Genomic DNA, 15,000 nt, shown 5'->3' on the forward strand with positions numbered 1-15,000 from the left:
ATTTGGCACAGTCATGTTGCTAACAAAAGTTGCATGACAGCTGCTTGAATACAAGGTAGCAGTTACAAGAGTTGAATGCATGCAGCAAATAATGAATGTTTACTATAGAAATTGGTCAGTGTGCCAAACATATTGTCCAATGTAGCGCTATTTAACCATTCATGAAAATTACAGCTGCCATTGATATTCAAAGAATTCAAAGCAGGCAAGTGCACTTGGTTATAATAACAAGGGAGTCTGAGACTGCAACTTTTGCCAAGGCAGGGCCTCCAGTTAGTACTGGATTCAAGCAGAAGGTGGGAGATGTTGTAGATGAAACCACTGCACAAATGAAACAAAAGATTTTGGGTGCAATGCAAACTGATAGAAGTGTAAGGTTTTTGCCTACGAAGTAATGACTCAGAACAGAGGGTCAGAAGGGCAGGTAGGATTTGATGGTAAAAGCCTCATATATGTGTGTGTGTCTGTAAGTGAACTGCAGGCACAGCTGTCTGTTGGTTACGAAGTTTACTTCATAACCACATGGTCTCAGGTTATATCTCATTTTATGGTACCTTGGACATGTGTCTTCTACACAAGCTCTGGGCAAAACCTTGCTATTCAATTTGGTTGGCAGAAACTGAAAAAAAAACATTGCATATGTATATTGGCATATGTATCCATTAGTATGCATGTGAGTATAGTACATATATCTGTATGTTTGTTTAGATTTGCACTTTTCTGAAAACCTTTCAGCTACAAGCAGTGATATTGTTGACATTTTCCCTGTTAACAAATCTTGCTTTGCACCTTCAAAGAAATGGAGTAAGAGATCCCTCTAGCTCAAAAACCAGGTTGAGGGTTAGTGACAAGAAGAACATCTGGCTGTAAAACAATGCCCCAATAATATAGTCATGAAACCCATGCTAGAATAGAAAAACAGACACAAATCAAACCAACAAGAATACACACGCACATACACATATATATATATATATATAAAACATGAGAGACAGTCCTCTGCCTAGTCTTAGTGATCAGTATAGAGATCAGATGTAAAACAATCATGATGTTAGAGAGATAATATACACACAAACACACCATGTATCTTGAGCTCGATACTCAAACCATTAGGCACATAGCCTAATGGCTTGGGTAACAAGCTCAATTGCTAAACCAAGCAACATGTTCCGTCCCTGAACAATGTTCCAGTCAAGTTCATTGAAAATGAGAATCAGTCAATTACTAGAGTAGCCCTCTCTCAATCCAGCTGTCACATCCTTGGTATTCTTCTTGGTCAATAGTAGAAGAGCTGAGAGGGTACTGCTTGCAACTTCATAAGCACCTAAAACAATCAATGAATATGTGGTACAGGCTATCATGCTTCCTTGCAAGCACTAGATAAGCTTTTGTGTATGTATGTTCACACACACACACAATTATTTTGGTCAAGTCAGTTTGTTACTATTCTGAATTAGGTACAGGGTCTTCAGGCTGGTGACAACTCAGATAAGTGTTGAAACTTGTGTTAAAAGGGAAACTCAGAGTAGCAAGAGACTGACTTGAATAAAATAAATTTCATTAATCACTATTGCAGTATCAAGTGCACTTTTTTGTGAGTTAAAACTAAATGGATATCATATATATTATATATATATATATATATATATATATATATATATATATATATATGTATATGTGTGTGTGTGTGGTGGTGTGTGTGTGTGTGTGTGTGTGTGTGTGTGTGTATAACATATATATATATATATATATATATATATAATTTCAACAATTGAGGTAAAATTAATTAATTATTAATCAATTTCACCAAGTATTCAGTATGTAAAGGGACCATATATATATATATATATCGTGTATATATGTATATATCATATATGTATATTATATGTGTAGATATATATTACACACACACATTGTGTATATGTATGTGTATATATATATGTTTATATATATATATATATATATATATATATATATATATATATATATATATATATATATATAAACATATAGACACCACGCACACACATATATTGCAGAGAATGGATCTCCATCGGTTTCGAGGACGAATATTCCATTCGTTCGATTACCTTAACTACCCACTCACTAACCTGGCATGTAATGGCTGAGTATTCCATAGGCACTTGTACTCATAATGTAAGAATATCCTCATGCAGAATTAGCGTGGCACAGTGTGACAAAGCTGACGCTTCGAATTACATCTAACACTACATACGACAAGCTTCTACACTGTACATCTACCCAAATTCTCTCACAGTGCATAGGTTGACCCGAATCTAAAGCAAAAGAAACTTGCTCAAATTACACCATCGAAAGGGAATCGAACCATTAGACCTCACACTTACACATGTGCCCAGGGTATTTACATAGCTTTCTAATAACCCACTGGTCACATACAATTATATTGCTGGTGAGAGAGAGAGGGAGGAGGAGTTGTTACAAAACACACGTTATCACGTGTATGTGTGTGTGGTGTATGTGAATAGATCTAAGTAAATGATGTATTATTGCTGCAGTGAAACATATATATATATATATGATAGGGCAACCATGTCATCTAACACACTAATGCATCAGCTGGCATTCTGGTTCTGCTGGTAGTGGTTATAATGTTACATATGTACAAGTATATACCTCATAAATGCAATGAAAACATTACATATCTGTCCGTTCTATATATATATATATATATATATATATATAGTGTATTAAATAAAATATATGCATACATACAAACATATATATATATATATATACATTCATACTATATATGTAAGTTTGGTGGCCTCTATTCGTCTGTTTATCACCCAACATCGTTTTAACACTCTATCCGTCTAGTGCTCCCAACTGTTTTATATGTCTATCTTTATAGTTTTCTTATATTTAATATCATTATTATTATTATTGTTATTATTATTAATTACAACGTGTTTCTCACTGATATCGGAGAAGGGCGAAGTCACTTTTATGTTTATCACATTTAGTACTTTCAACTATACGAACTTCAAGCATTTCATCAAAGTAGGACAGACCAAACGGTCCAGAAAAAAAAAAAGAGAAGCTATTTTTATAAAAATTGAACTTACCTAAAAGTCCTACAGTAATGGCATGTTTCCTCAGCAGTAGTGTGTTGTTGATAGCAGTCGAACACATTGTAGTCCACATACCAGTCTGCTGGTTTTGTGTAGTGGCTTGTATGCCAGTTCTGTTCTGCTTCGGCTGCTGTTTCTGCTGCCAGACATAACCGCTCCATGACGGCACATTGGAGCAGTAGAAAAGGTATCCAAAACAATTACAAGATGTTGGTTGTGATAATGATGATGTTGGTAATGGTAACGATTCCGATGATAATGATGATGATAATGATGATGACGATGATGATAACGAAGAAGAGGAAGAGGTAGTGGACGTTTTGCTGAGTTCAAATTGTCTTCTTGTCGCTACATCTCGTTGGTGTCGAGCGCAGCAGCTTGCTCCACCCGACAACGATGAGGTTTCCCCGTAATTTGGTAGAACTGGGTAATAATAGCCCACCGGAATACGACCAACCCCCATTGATCATAACGATTTTATCACTCCCCTTGGCCACTCATTGCATGTATATGTATGTGTGTATTCATATATATATATATATATATATATATATATATTATATATATATATATAATCTGTGTATGAATGTATACACACACTCAGTGTCACGAAGCTTAAAAACTTATTTTAGCACACCCAAACAAAATAAAACTTCGAATAGGAAAACAAAGCGCAAAAGCGCACATATATAGGCAAGATATAAATAAATAATTTACTTGAAATTACAATATGTTAGTTACAGAGTTGATCTACTTGTAAGACCAATGTTGCCTCTTTGGAATTAGTATGTGTGTGTGCCTGTGCGTATGTATATATGGATGGCTATATCTAAGTGTGCGTGTTAAAGATCCTGTTTATGGCAACAAACTGCTGAAGGTAGGTCAAGTGAGGTCAAGATAGACTGGAGGTGGTTGCCTATATATTTTAATATATATTTCTTAAATAGCAATGACCAAAGTATAGGCGAGGATGCTTTGGTTTCGTTCGATTTGTACGAGTAAAAAATTATTTGGTAAGGCCCAGCTAGTATAGAAGGTTAATCCAGAGAATGGTCTGTGGTTGAAACAGCAATAAAACTGCCTGTGTGTAAATATAAAATACAATTGCAGCTAAAGAAATGTCTCAAACGAAGCTTTCATTGTTGATTGAAATAGACTTAAATAGGTTGGCTTTTGTTTTGAGCTTCCAAGCGATCAGTCTGAAGTCGTAAACATCCAAAGGAATCCTGTCTCATATCTCCGCACAAGTAATTCACAGCCAAATAAACCGTATGTCTTAGTGTTGTCTCAAAAGTGAAAATAATGATCCTTGGAAATCCAGTAAAGCATAATCTAATAAGAAATATTTACTGTTGCTGGTAATGATGTTGAAATTAACGATCTTATTGTTGTGTTTTAATTCCCAATTCTAGTCTGATCCTCTAGATCTTTAAAAAAAAGAAAAGAAACTCCGACTTATCCGTCAAAAGAAATAAACATCAGGGAAGCATTCAGAATTTCAATAATATATAAATACTAATAAAGCTGATGTGGGGGGGGGGCGCTTATTATAAAGTCCAATGTAAGTTAACTATATATATATATATAATGTGTTATATGTATGGCCTGGTTGTATATAGGTTGTGTGATGTGGAAAGAAAAATAAAATCTGTGATTATGTTAAGACGTGTGTATGCGAATAAAATCTGTATGGAGTATATAAAGGCTTGTGAGATGTATATACAGCCTCTAGTGTAAAAAGGCTTATGTAATGTTTCTGAAGTCCATGTAGTGTATATAAAAGCTTGTACGATGTATATAAAAATTTATGTCGTGTGTATATGTATGTGTGTACACAGGCTTGTGTGATGTTTATAAAAGCTGAAAAAGACAGTTTATATATAGATATATATAGATACGTATATAACCCTGCTGTATGTAACGATGTATAGTGTAGACGGCAGTTACTGAACAAATGGTGTCCACCTTTGTAAAGGTCGATTGTTTTCTAATGCACGACTTTGATTATCTCTCACTTATTTTGGTGCTTGTCACGGGTGACGCGGACATTTGCAGCTGCTGCCCATCTCACTGGATACTCAATACTTCCTTCTCAGCCATCATGCAGCCATCGTCCACACGTGACTGATGACAGCCAATCGGCGAAGTGCAACTCACACTAGAGTGGGAGTAACGAAAAGAGAATAAAAAGCGAGGAAGAAATGAAGAAGATAAACAGAGAGTATGAGGAAAACTCAGAGAGAGAGAGAACGTGACGTGAGAGGTGTAGGAAAGATGAGAGAACACATGAATGAAAGAGAGTGGTACACGTGAGTGTGTGAACATAAGGGAAGGATAATCAGTGGTTCAATTCTCTACCTGACACCGAAAAAAAAAAAACAAAAGGAAGACAAAGCGAAAGAAAGTAGGAAGGAATGTGAGAAAGAGAAAATAAAAAGATGTGAAAGGGTTATGTAACAGGAAAAAGAAAGCCGATTGTAGGTAACGACCTCATGCAAATGAGAGTTTGGTTTCTCTGTGTCACGTGTATTACTTTCAATATTCGCATAGCTAAAAGAGGGCAAGGGGGCATGTCTGTCTTGGGTAGTATTTGCTGAGAGTAGCGTAGTTAGGAGTTGGAGCAAGTGGGGAGGTCCGTTTCGGACGATACTTTTATCAGGATGACACTTCGGGCACTGCTATTTTGGCTTGGGGTTCCAACGGGAACAGCAAATTCAAGGGCTGCCCTGGGCAGCACACATTGTAGAAATCAATATTAAGTTTGTTGGGGAGGAAGTAACAATTTCAAGGACTAACTAAGCAACATGAACTCTAGCTATACCACTAATATCAGTCCCCTCAAAACTAGTAATCTAATGAATCAGCCTCTAGCTATTTCAACAGAAGTAAAACAGTTGTCTGTGCTGGAACTTTTAGTGGCCCCCAATAGCCATGGCCAGCTCTCGTGATATTCCTCTTAACTGGATGTTAATAGCCTTGGTCTTGCCTCAACAAATTGATTTCATTTTGTTTGTTTATTTATATGCATATTTATCTAATTGTCATTTATAATAATGCCTTTTTACCTGTTTCAATATATTTGCCCCTACAACACATTATTACAATGATTTTGTCTAGCAAGAAAATATATATGTACAGTGTTACAACTTATCCAATCACAGCAGTACAGAAGACAGATGAAGGGCAGAAAATACAACAAATGCGGAATCTTCATCATCCTAGAGAGCACAAGGAAAACAAAACACCAAATTTAATCAAATTATGACAATAATTCCTGAACATGTCTTGGATAGTTACATATATCTATAGTTGATGATGATGAGGAGGATGACGACGATGATGATGATGACTGTTATTTCTTCTTAGCAAAGGAACTTTAAAGTTTTGTTGTTTTTTTTTTTAATACAACTTACCATTTCAACCTTTTCTTTGTTTTGGAAATATATTTTGCTAGACTACTACTAAGCATTTCTCAGTATTACTATTCTAAGTATTATTAAGCCATTAACAAGTATTTCTTTGTCTTTCTTTTCTCTCAGGTCAATTATTGTGTGCTCAATTTTGATTTGTTTTACACACATACAAACACACTCCATTGACATGAATACAAACACAATGCACATAATAGTAATTTAGTAGCTGAACAGTAAAACTTTTACCACCTGCAGATTTCATTCATCCTCTCCATGGAGGCCCAACCTTCCTTGTTCTTTTACAGGTCTTAGAAAAACTGAAAGACCACTGCAATCATCATCATCATCATCATCGTTGAGGGGTAGATGTTGAATAAAATCAAATTAACTGATCCTCCTATATTTTCTTTTACCCAAAGCCAGGAACTTTTCCACACCCCTTCGAATATGTATTCTTACAAATTACAAAATATCATTTTATCTTTTTCTGAATATACTTGTATGAAAGCATATTTTGTAGGCCTGCTTCCTTTGTGTGCATTCATGCACACAAATGCAAACATCGCTTTCAGCTGGCTCACACAGTATGCAGATTCACTTGTATTACTGCATAACTACCTTGCAGATTCATGTGCACACCTAACATGTATACATGGTATTTATTATAGCCCCTTGGCTTTCATGTTACCTTCATCATTTATTCCTGTTACTTCATTGAGTTTTGTTACATATTCTTTATATGTCCTTGTTGATTACTATTTTCCCAGTGATCTAGAAGTGTGCTGATGTAGTGATCTTATGCAGATGAGTTTAATTTTTACCATGATTTATTTTCACCAATAAGAAACTCCAGCCAATCAGAAACTAATAGTCTACTGAGTTGACTTTTTGATATTTAGACAAAACTGAGTCTATGTTAGCTTTCTTAGCAGTCACCAGCAGCCATAGTAAGTGATTTCTTACACTTTCTCTCTAAGATGTTAGCCTTGGTCTAGTCTCAACAAAATAATTTATTCTACTTTATCGTCATATATAATTATCTGATTTTTTTCTCTCTTAACTGATAACTGTTTTTATGTTTAATATATATATACATCATCATCAACATCGTTTAATGTCCACTTTCCATGCTGGCATGGGTTGGACGGTTTGACTGAGGACTGGCAAGCCAGGAGGCTGCTCCAGGCTCCAATCTGATCTGGCAATATTTCTACAGCTGGATGTCCTTCCTAGTGGCAACCACTCCAAGAGTTTAGCGGGTGCTTTTTATGTGCCACCGGCATGGATGCCAATCAAGCGACACTGGCTTTGGCCATGACTATGATTTCACTTGACTCAACAGGTCTTCTCTAGCACAGCATCTTGCACAACCATTGAAAGGTACTTTTAAATGGGCCAGTTACACAACACTGGCATCAGCTACGGCTAAGATCTCATTTGGCTTGCCAGGTCTTCTCAATCACAGCATATCTCCAAAGGTCTTAGTGCTTTTCATTGCCTCTCTGAAGCTCAAAATTCGAAGATCATGCTTCACCACCTCATCCCATGTCTTCCTGGGTCTACCTCTTCCACAGGTTCCCTCCACTGTTTGGGTGTGACACATTTTTACACAGCTGTCCTCATCTATACACAACACATGACCATACTAGTGCTATTGTCTCTCTTGCACACCACATCCAATGCTTCTTATGTCAAACTTTCTCTCAGGGTGCTTACACTCTGTCATGTATGCACACTGACATTACAACTCCAGCAGAGCATGCTAGCTTCATTCATTTCAAGCCTATGCATGTCCTCAGCAATTACAGCCCATGTTTCACTGCCATGTAACATGGCTGTTTGCAAACACGCATCATGCAGTCTACCTTTCACTCTAGATAAGAGGCCCTTTGTTACCAGCAGAGGCAAGAGCTCTCTGAACTTTGCCAGGCTATTCTTATTCTAGCAGCTATGCTCTTAGAGCATCCACGCCTGCAACTGACTTGGTCACTTAGGTAATGGAAGCTATCAACTACTTCTAGTTTTGCCCCCTGGCATGTGATGGTATCTGTTTCCTGTACATCTTTGGTATTTATTGCCCCTGTGCATCTGTCACACACTAAAACTATCTTCTTTTTGATATTGCTGTACCTCTTATGTGTCCATAGCTTACACCAGGTACATCTTATGGAGTTTCTGCCTATGCCTTTTCTACAAGTCGAGCAGGGCCATCAACCTGAAGGGATTTGTGATTTATCTGCCTTCCTTCTTGCCAAGACTTTGGTTTTTGCTAGATTGACTCTAAGGCCCTTCAATTCTAGACCCTGCTTCCACACCTGAAACTTCTTCTCTAGTTCTGATAGTGACTCAGCTATTAGAACAAGGTCATTAGCATAGAGGAGCTCCCAGGAGCATCCTGTCTTGAATTTCTCTGTTGTTGCCTAGAGGACTATGATGAATAAGAGGGTGCTGTGAACTGATCCTTGGGGAACACCTACTTCTACCCAGAATTCTTCACTATACTCGTTGCCAACCCTCACCTTACTGACAGCATCCCTGTACATGGCTTGTACAGCTCTCACCAACTACTCCTTTATCCCTAGTTTCCACATTGACCACCAGATAAGGGATTGGGAGACCCTGTCAAAGGCATTCTCCAAGTCAACAAAGGCCACATACATAGGTTTATCATTGGCTCAGTATTTCTACTGCAGTTGCCTTACCAGAAATATAGCATCAGTGGTGCTCCTCCCTGACACAAACCCAAACTGCATCTTGTCTAAATTTCTCCCTAATTGGGCTTTAACCCTCTGCATGGCTTTGATCAACTGGTCGACACACACACACATATATACAAAGAGACAGACAGACAGGAAGGCAGACAAATAGATAAATAGATGGATGGGTGTGTATGTGTGTGTATGTAAAAGTGTTTGTATGATGCATCCATGAACAACATTGTCACTTGCCATTGTGAGCCAATCATTGCTTCATTGCATTTTCTATGACAAAAGTGATAGATGTTCATGCACTTGACTTGCAAGCCAGTATCTCATCAGCCAAGATGGCTCATGTGACAGTCTGTGGAAGTTTGTTTCAAATTCTTATAGACAAGTTGTCACAAGTATGGATTTAGACATCAAGTTTGAAAGCTTGTGTGCAGGAATGAATGTCCCTTGTAAAACTGCATCTTACATACTGTGGAGATATCCTTGTTCTGAGATCTGACAGGATGAGACTTGTTGGCATTTTATAGAGAAATGTTGCAACAGCAACTTGTTTTCTGTGTTGTAAACTATTGATTGTGAGTTTTTCTTCTGAATTTGTCACAAGGTAAACTTGTCTGAAAGTGACAATTGGTGCTCCTAGATATACACTGAGTTTTATGAAGACTTTATCTGGATATGTTTTGACAGTTGCATATGCACTATTTTTGCTTGAATTTTCAGTGGTTGAAAGAGAAGAAATATCTCAATAATTTCCACAATCTTGTCTATCACCCTTACTCTTCTTGATAATGATGACAATCTGTGTATTCTTGAACTGTTGCATTGCCAACATTCTCTGAAGAATTGAAGAAATCTACAACACAATTTCTTCCCATCATACTTATTGACTGCCATGAAAATGCTGTAAACATCCAGAGATTACCAACTCTTCTATATTCAGTGATAGATCTAAGTTGGTGTTCCTGAAAGTTGATGGACACATTCCAGTGCCTCATGAGATACTGTTGAAGTGTGGGATACAATTATCATTTGTAATAATCCCCATACATGGATTATTGCAATAATAATTCCCTCATACATTGATTCACAATCCTTCAAAATGAGGAGGAAAACTTCAAAAGAGAAAATAAATTTATTTGCTGGAAGTTAATGGACTCAGGTGAGATTCTCAAAACCTTGTACTTGTAGAAAAGGAGTAGCAATCATGAGCTAAGAAAGAAGAGGTACAGGATTATATGCCAGCAGTTAGAGTAGTCATATGTTTAGTCCCTAAAATGATTTCCCCTTGTGATCCCTTTTTACCAGATGAATTTTTTCTTGTGAATCTTTCCTCCATACTATTATGGTTATAAAGAAATATAAAATTCAGCGAACAGGTAATAAAAGAATATAAATTGTAAGTGATGATAATGAGGAGGAGGAAGGGCATCGTCATCATCCTTATCTTCCTCTCCTTCCTTCTCCTCCTCCTCCTCATCATCATCACCATCAACCCTCTCCACCACCATCGTCATCATTTTAGTACCCACTTTTTCAGTTTGCACGGGTCAGATGAAACTTGTTAAGATGTACTAATTTCTTATTTCTTTACTGCCCACAAGGAGCTAAACATAGAGGGGACAAACAAGGATAGACAAATGGATTAAGTCGAATATATCGACCCCAGTGCATAACTGGTACTTATTTAATCAACCCCGAAAGGATAAAAAGCAAAGTCGACCTTGGCAGAATTTGAACTCAGAACGTAGCAGCAGACGAAATACCACTAAGCATTTCGCCTGGCATGCTAACGTTTCAGCCAGCTCGTCGCCTTAAGATGCACTAATTTCTACCACTGGATATATTTCTTGTCACCAACTTTCACCTGTTTCCAAATAAGGTAATATTTCATCTGATTCTTTGAACATGAACAGCTCAATAGCTAGACATATTTTCAGTGAAGACTGCAAACAAATGAACAGTGACTTTGCTTGCAATCAATACACAGATTTCAAGATAAAGAAACACACACACACACACACACACACACACACATATACACCAGGTTTTTTTTATAGCTTCAGATTCCAGATTCACTCACAAGGATTTGGTCAGCGCAGTGCTGTTATATAAGGCACTTGCACAAGGTGCCACACAGCAAAATCATGCAGCAGACGAACAAAGTTCTTAATCACAGACCAAAACTCAGAGAATATAGAACAGTATACCTACGCAGCCATGCAAAATTTAACTAATAACAAAAAGATTTCCATATATTCAATAGGATGGGGCGCTTGTTTGTGGCAACAGAATCTATCTACTCTAGTTTGATATTTGTCAGAGATGTTCTTCAGGGAATTTTTGCATTCTCAATAGTTGAGCAGAATTTTGTTTGTATTATTATAGCTGAAAATACTGACTCATATGAATGTATGGTGGAAGAAAATGTTAAAACAGCCCTCATTGCTAATTCATAGAGTATTGAACTTTCTGATTTCACATTCAGCCAAAAATGAATAAATAAAATGCTCCAGTTTATTTTGGGAAAATTCAAGTTTGGGAATTGAAATGCAAAACGGATCAACATTTAAATTCTTCTTGAGCCTTTCAACAAAAGATTTTCTACCATGTATTTTTCTGTCTATGGTAAAATACATAAGTGGAACTGTTTCCCAAATATATCAAATACACTTTTACAATGTACTTAACCCTTTTGTTACCAAATTTCTTCAGAAATGCACTACCTTTGTTTCAATTAATTTTTAAAACAATACAGAAACCTTACCTAACTTCCTGCATTTCCAACCTGGATAAGTTATTTTCTCTGAACATCAGTTATATGCACTTTATGCATGAAAGACATAAAAAATAGACACAGAATTGGTATTAATTTGATGCTTAAGAAATAGGAAAAAGAAAGAATGAAATGTCTTCAACATTTTGAGTACTTGCTCTTCAGTGGAAAGATAGGACAGACATAGGGTAAGTAGACAAGTAATGGAAATTGGAGAAACTGAAATATATGTTTATCAAACCATAATGACATATAGTTAAGAGGTTGATTTAGGTGTGAGTGGTAAGGGGAGCAACTGTGAAACTGGCATATGTATTGGCATACGAAGGGGTACCCAAAAGTAACTGGAAACATTCTCTGTGGGACAAGCCTGTTGCAGTTCAGGCTTCTATCACTAGATGCCACTTGATGTGACCCTCAGGCATCAGTATGCTAACTGGCATAGTCAAGTGGAGTCATACTGCCACATTGTGTATCTTTGTTTTGCAGTGCTTCTCCCACCGTTCATCAATTTTTGCAACAGCTGAAACAAAGGAACTGCATGCTTCCATGAAATTCTGTTTTCTGTTTAGGAAAACAGTGGTTGAAACAGTTGTCATGCTTCAAACAGCTTACAAAGTCACTGCCATAAGTTAAACACAAGTTTACAAGTGGTTTTCATGCTTTAGGAATGATCACTTATTGCTTGAAGCCCAAACTCATTCAGGGTGACCATCGACCTCCTGAATGAATGAAAACATCATGAAAATTCCTGAACTGATCTTGGAGGACCTTCACTAAACAATTGACAAACTTGTTGATATGAGTGGTGTGTCCTGGAGCTCCTGCTAACGAATTTTGAGTAAGAAATCGCAAATGAAAAGAGTTGCAGCAAAATTTCTGCCTTGCTTGCTCACTGAAGATCAAAAGCGGTCATGACTGAATAAGTGTCGTGAACTGAAAGAAAAGTTGAAAGTTGATCTGGACTTTTTTTTGAAGGTCATCACTAATGATGAAAGCTGGTGCTATGGAATTTGCAGATGTGGAAGAGGTGAAGACAAAAAAAGAGGCATTAAAAGGCCTCATTTTGCAAGAGTTCTAGTACTAATTCCAACAGTGGAAAACATGTCTGGACTGATGCATTGCTTCAAATAGAGAATACTTTGAAGGCGATAAAAGTGTAAGCATGTAAAACTAAGTGAATAAAATAATATTGCAAAATTCTGGTTTCTTTTGGGTATCCCCTCGTATGTGTGTGTGCATGTTTGCTTGCTTGTTTGTATGTACATGTGTATATAAAACTGCTCTGTGTGTGTGTGTATACTATGTATGTTTGTATGTGTGCTTGCTTACTTGATTGCAAGTGTGTATACAAAGCTGTTGTGTTTACTAGATATATGTATCTGTGAAATAAAGGTAATACAAGTGTGTGTAGGGGTTGGGAAGTATAAGTGTATTCATATTTTCTCATTACTGTATGTATGCATAAGAGTAGCACATGGAACTGTAATTAAAGTGTGTGTGAAGTAGATAATAAGTGTATGTGTGCATTGTTTAAATGTGTTGGTGTGTATGGTGTTGAGTTTTTTGCTAATAGATGTTGTGTAGGCATGTGGGAGGTTTTCAATGACAGGCCTGTGGGAATCTATGAGGTGGATGGTGTGTGTAAAGTGGAATGAAAAGGGGTTAGGAATTAAGACCATTGAGACCAATGTCTAGAGAGAAAAAAATCATCTCTGTCACACATGGAGATGGGATTTTGGGTGGGATCTCCATGGAAGGCCAGGTTTTGCCCTGTTAGTCCAATTAAGGCTTGTAGGCTGAAACTTCAAAATTACTCTCACTACTCTTCTTGTAAAAATATAGTAAATGTGGCACACAAAAAACACCCACTACACTCTTGGAGTGGTTGGCATTAGGAAGGGCATCCAGCTGTAGAAACTCTGCCAGATCAAGATTGGAGCCTGGTGCATCCATCTGGTTTGCAAGCCTCAGTCAAAATCGTCCAACCCATACTAGCATGGAAAGCGGACGTTAAACGATGATGATGATGATGATCTATATGTGTGTGCACATGGGAACATTGGGTTGTCAGATAAATTCATTCATTTTTTAAAAATCTATTTTGATCCTTATTTTCCATCAACAGTTTTTAAAAATCAGTTAATAATACTGTATATTTTCCTTCATTGTTTAGGACTGCTTGCCAACATTCCACTAGCTCATCAATGCCTTGATGACAGAAATCACTAGATCTTGACTTTAAGAATTCATTGAGCCATGTTTTCAACTCCATGTCACAGACTGATGAAGAGCAACTGAAAAAGGTGATAATCTGAAAGTGTTATATCAGGAGAATATGAATAGAACTTCTCACCTGAGCCCTCAAATAGCATTTTTAATCAAATTAGTGACATGAGGTGATTGTTGTCATGTTGAAGAAGCATGTCCTGTCATCAGTCAGCTGGATTTCCCATTGAGTGACGGTGACAGGTGATGGTAGCATAAGTGCATCCCATCTACTGGGTCAATTCCTTAATGGATTCTTGTGGATGAGCTCATTCAGTTGATTTTCATTGAACTGAACATGTCAGCCAGAATACAGAGCATCTGTGAGATAGAATTTCTCTTCTTTGAAGAATGAAAACCATTTCTGTGCAGTTCTTTCAACAACAAAGCCTTCTCTGTACACAGCATGAATGTCTCAGAAAGCTTTGGCAGCTTTGGAAACTTGATTCAAAATGAAGAGAAGATGATGTCAAAAATGCTAATTTTTTATTTCTTGGCACTCCATTACCATCTATATGAAAAGATGTAAAATTAATTTAAATTTCAATGGTAATAAATGAAAATTGTAGAGGAAGAATAGAGGAATAGAGTGACAAAAGAGCCACAAACCACCACGATAAAAGTATTTTTCAAGTCAATTGAAATAACATGGGAAAAAATAAATGAAGTTATCAGATAAACCAATATGTATATTGTCAGACTCATTAGCTGGAGGTACATAAACT

At 36.9% G+C, this 15,000-nt stretch overlaps 1 protein-coding gene across 4 annotated transcripts in view; it reads right to left on the reverse strand.

The window, feature by feature from the left end:
• Positions 1-5,259, reverse strand: part of LOC115212409 — an 86,300-nt gene extending 81,041 nt beyond the window's left edge. For 3 of the 4 annotated variants that reach the window (XM_029781310.2, XM_029781307.2, XM_029781306.2), the window contains exon 1: positions 3,108-5,259. In XM_029781310.2, the coding sequence (XP_029637170.1) occupies positions 3,108-3,576 (469 nt within the window). In that variant the 5' untranslated portion in view covers positions 3,577-5,259. The remainder of the gene's footprint in view (positions 1-3,107) is intronic. The other variant, XM_029781309.2, reaches the window with a different exon arrangement.
• Positions 5,260-15,000: the final 9,741 nt, after the last annotated feature.

Source organism: Octopus sinensis, linkage group LG5 (genome assembly GCF_006345805.1).
Source record: "Octopus sinensis linkage group LG5, ASM634580v1, whole genome shotgun sequence".
Lineage (NCBI taxonomy): Eukaryota > Metazoa > Mollusca > Cephalopoda > Octopoda > Octopodidae > Octopus > Octopus sinensis.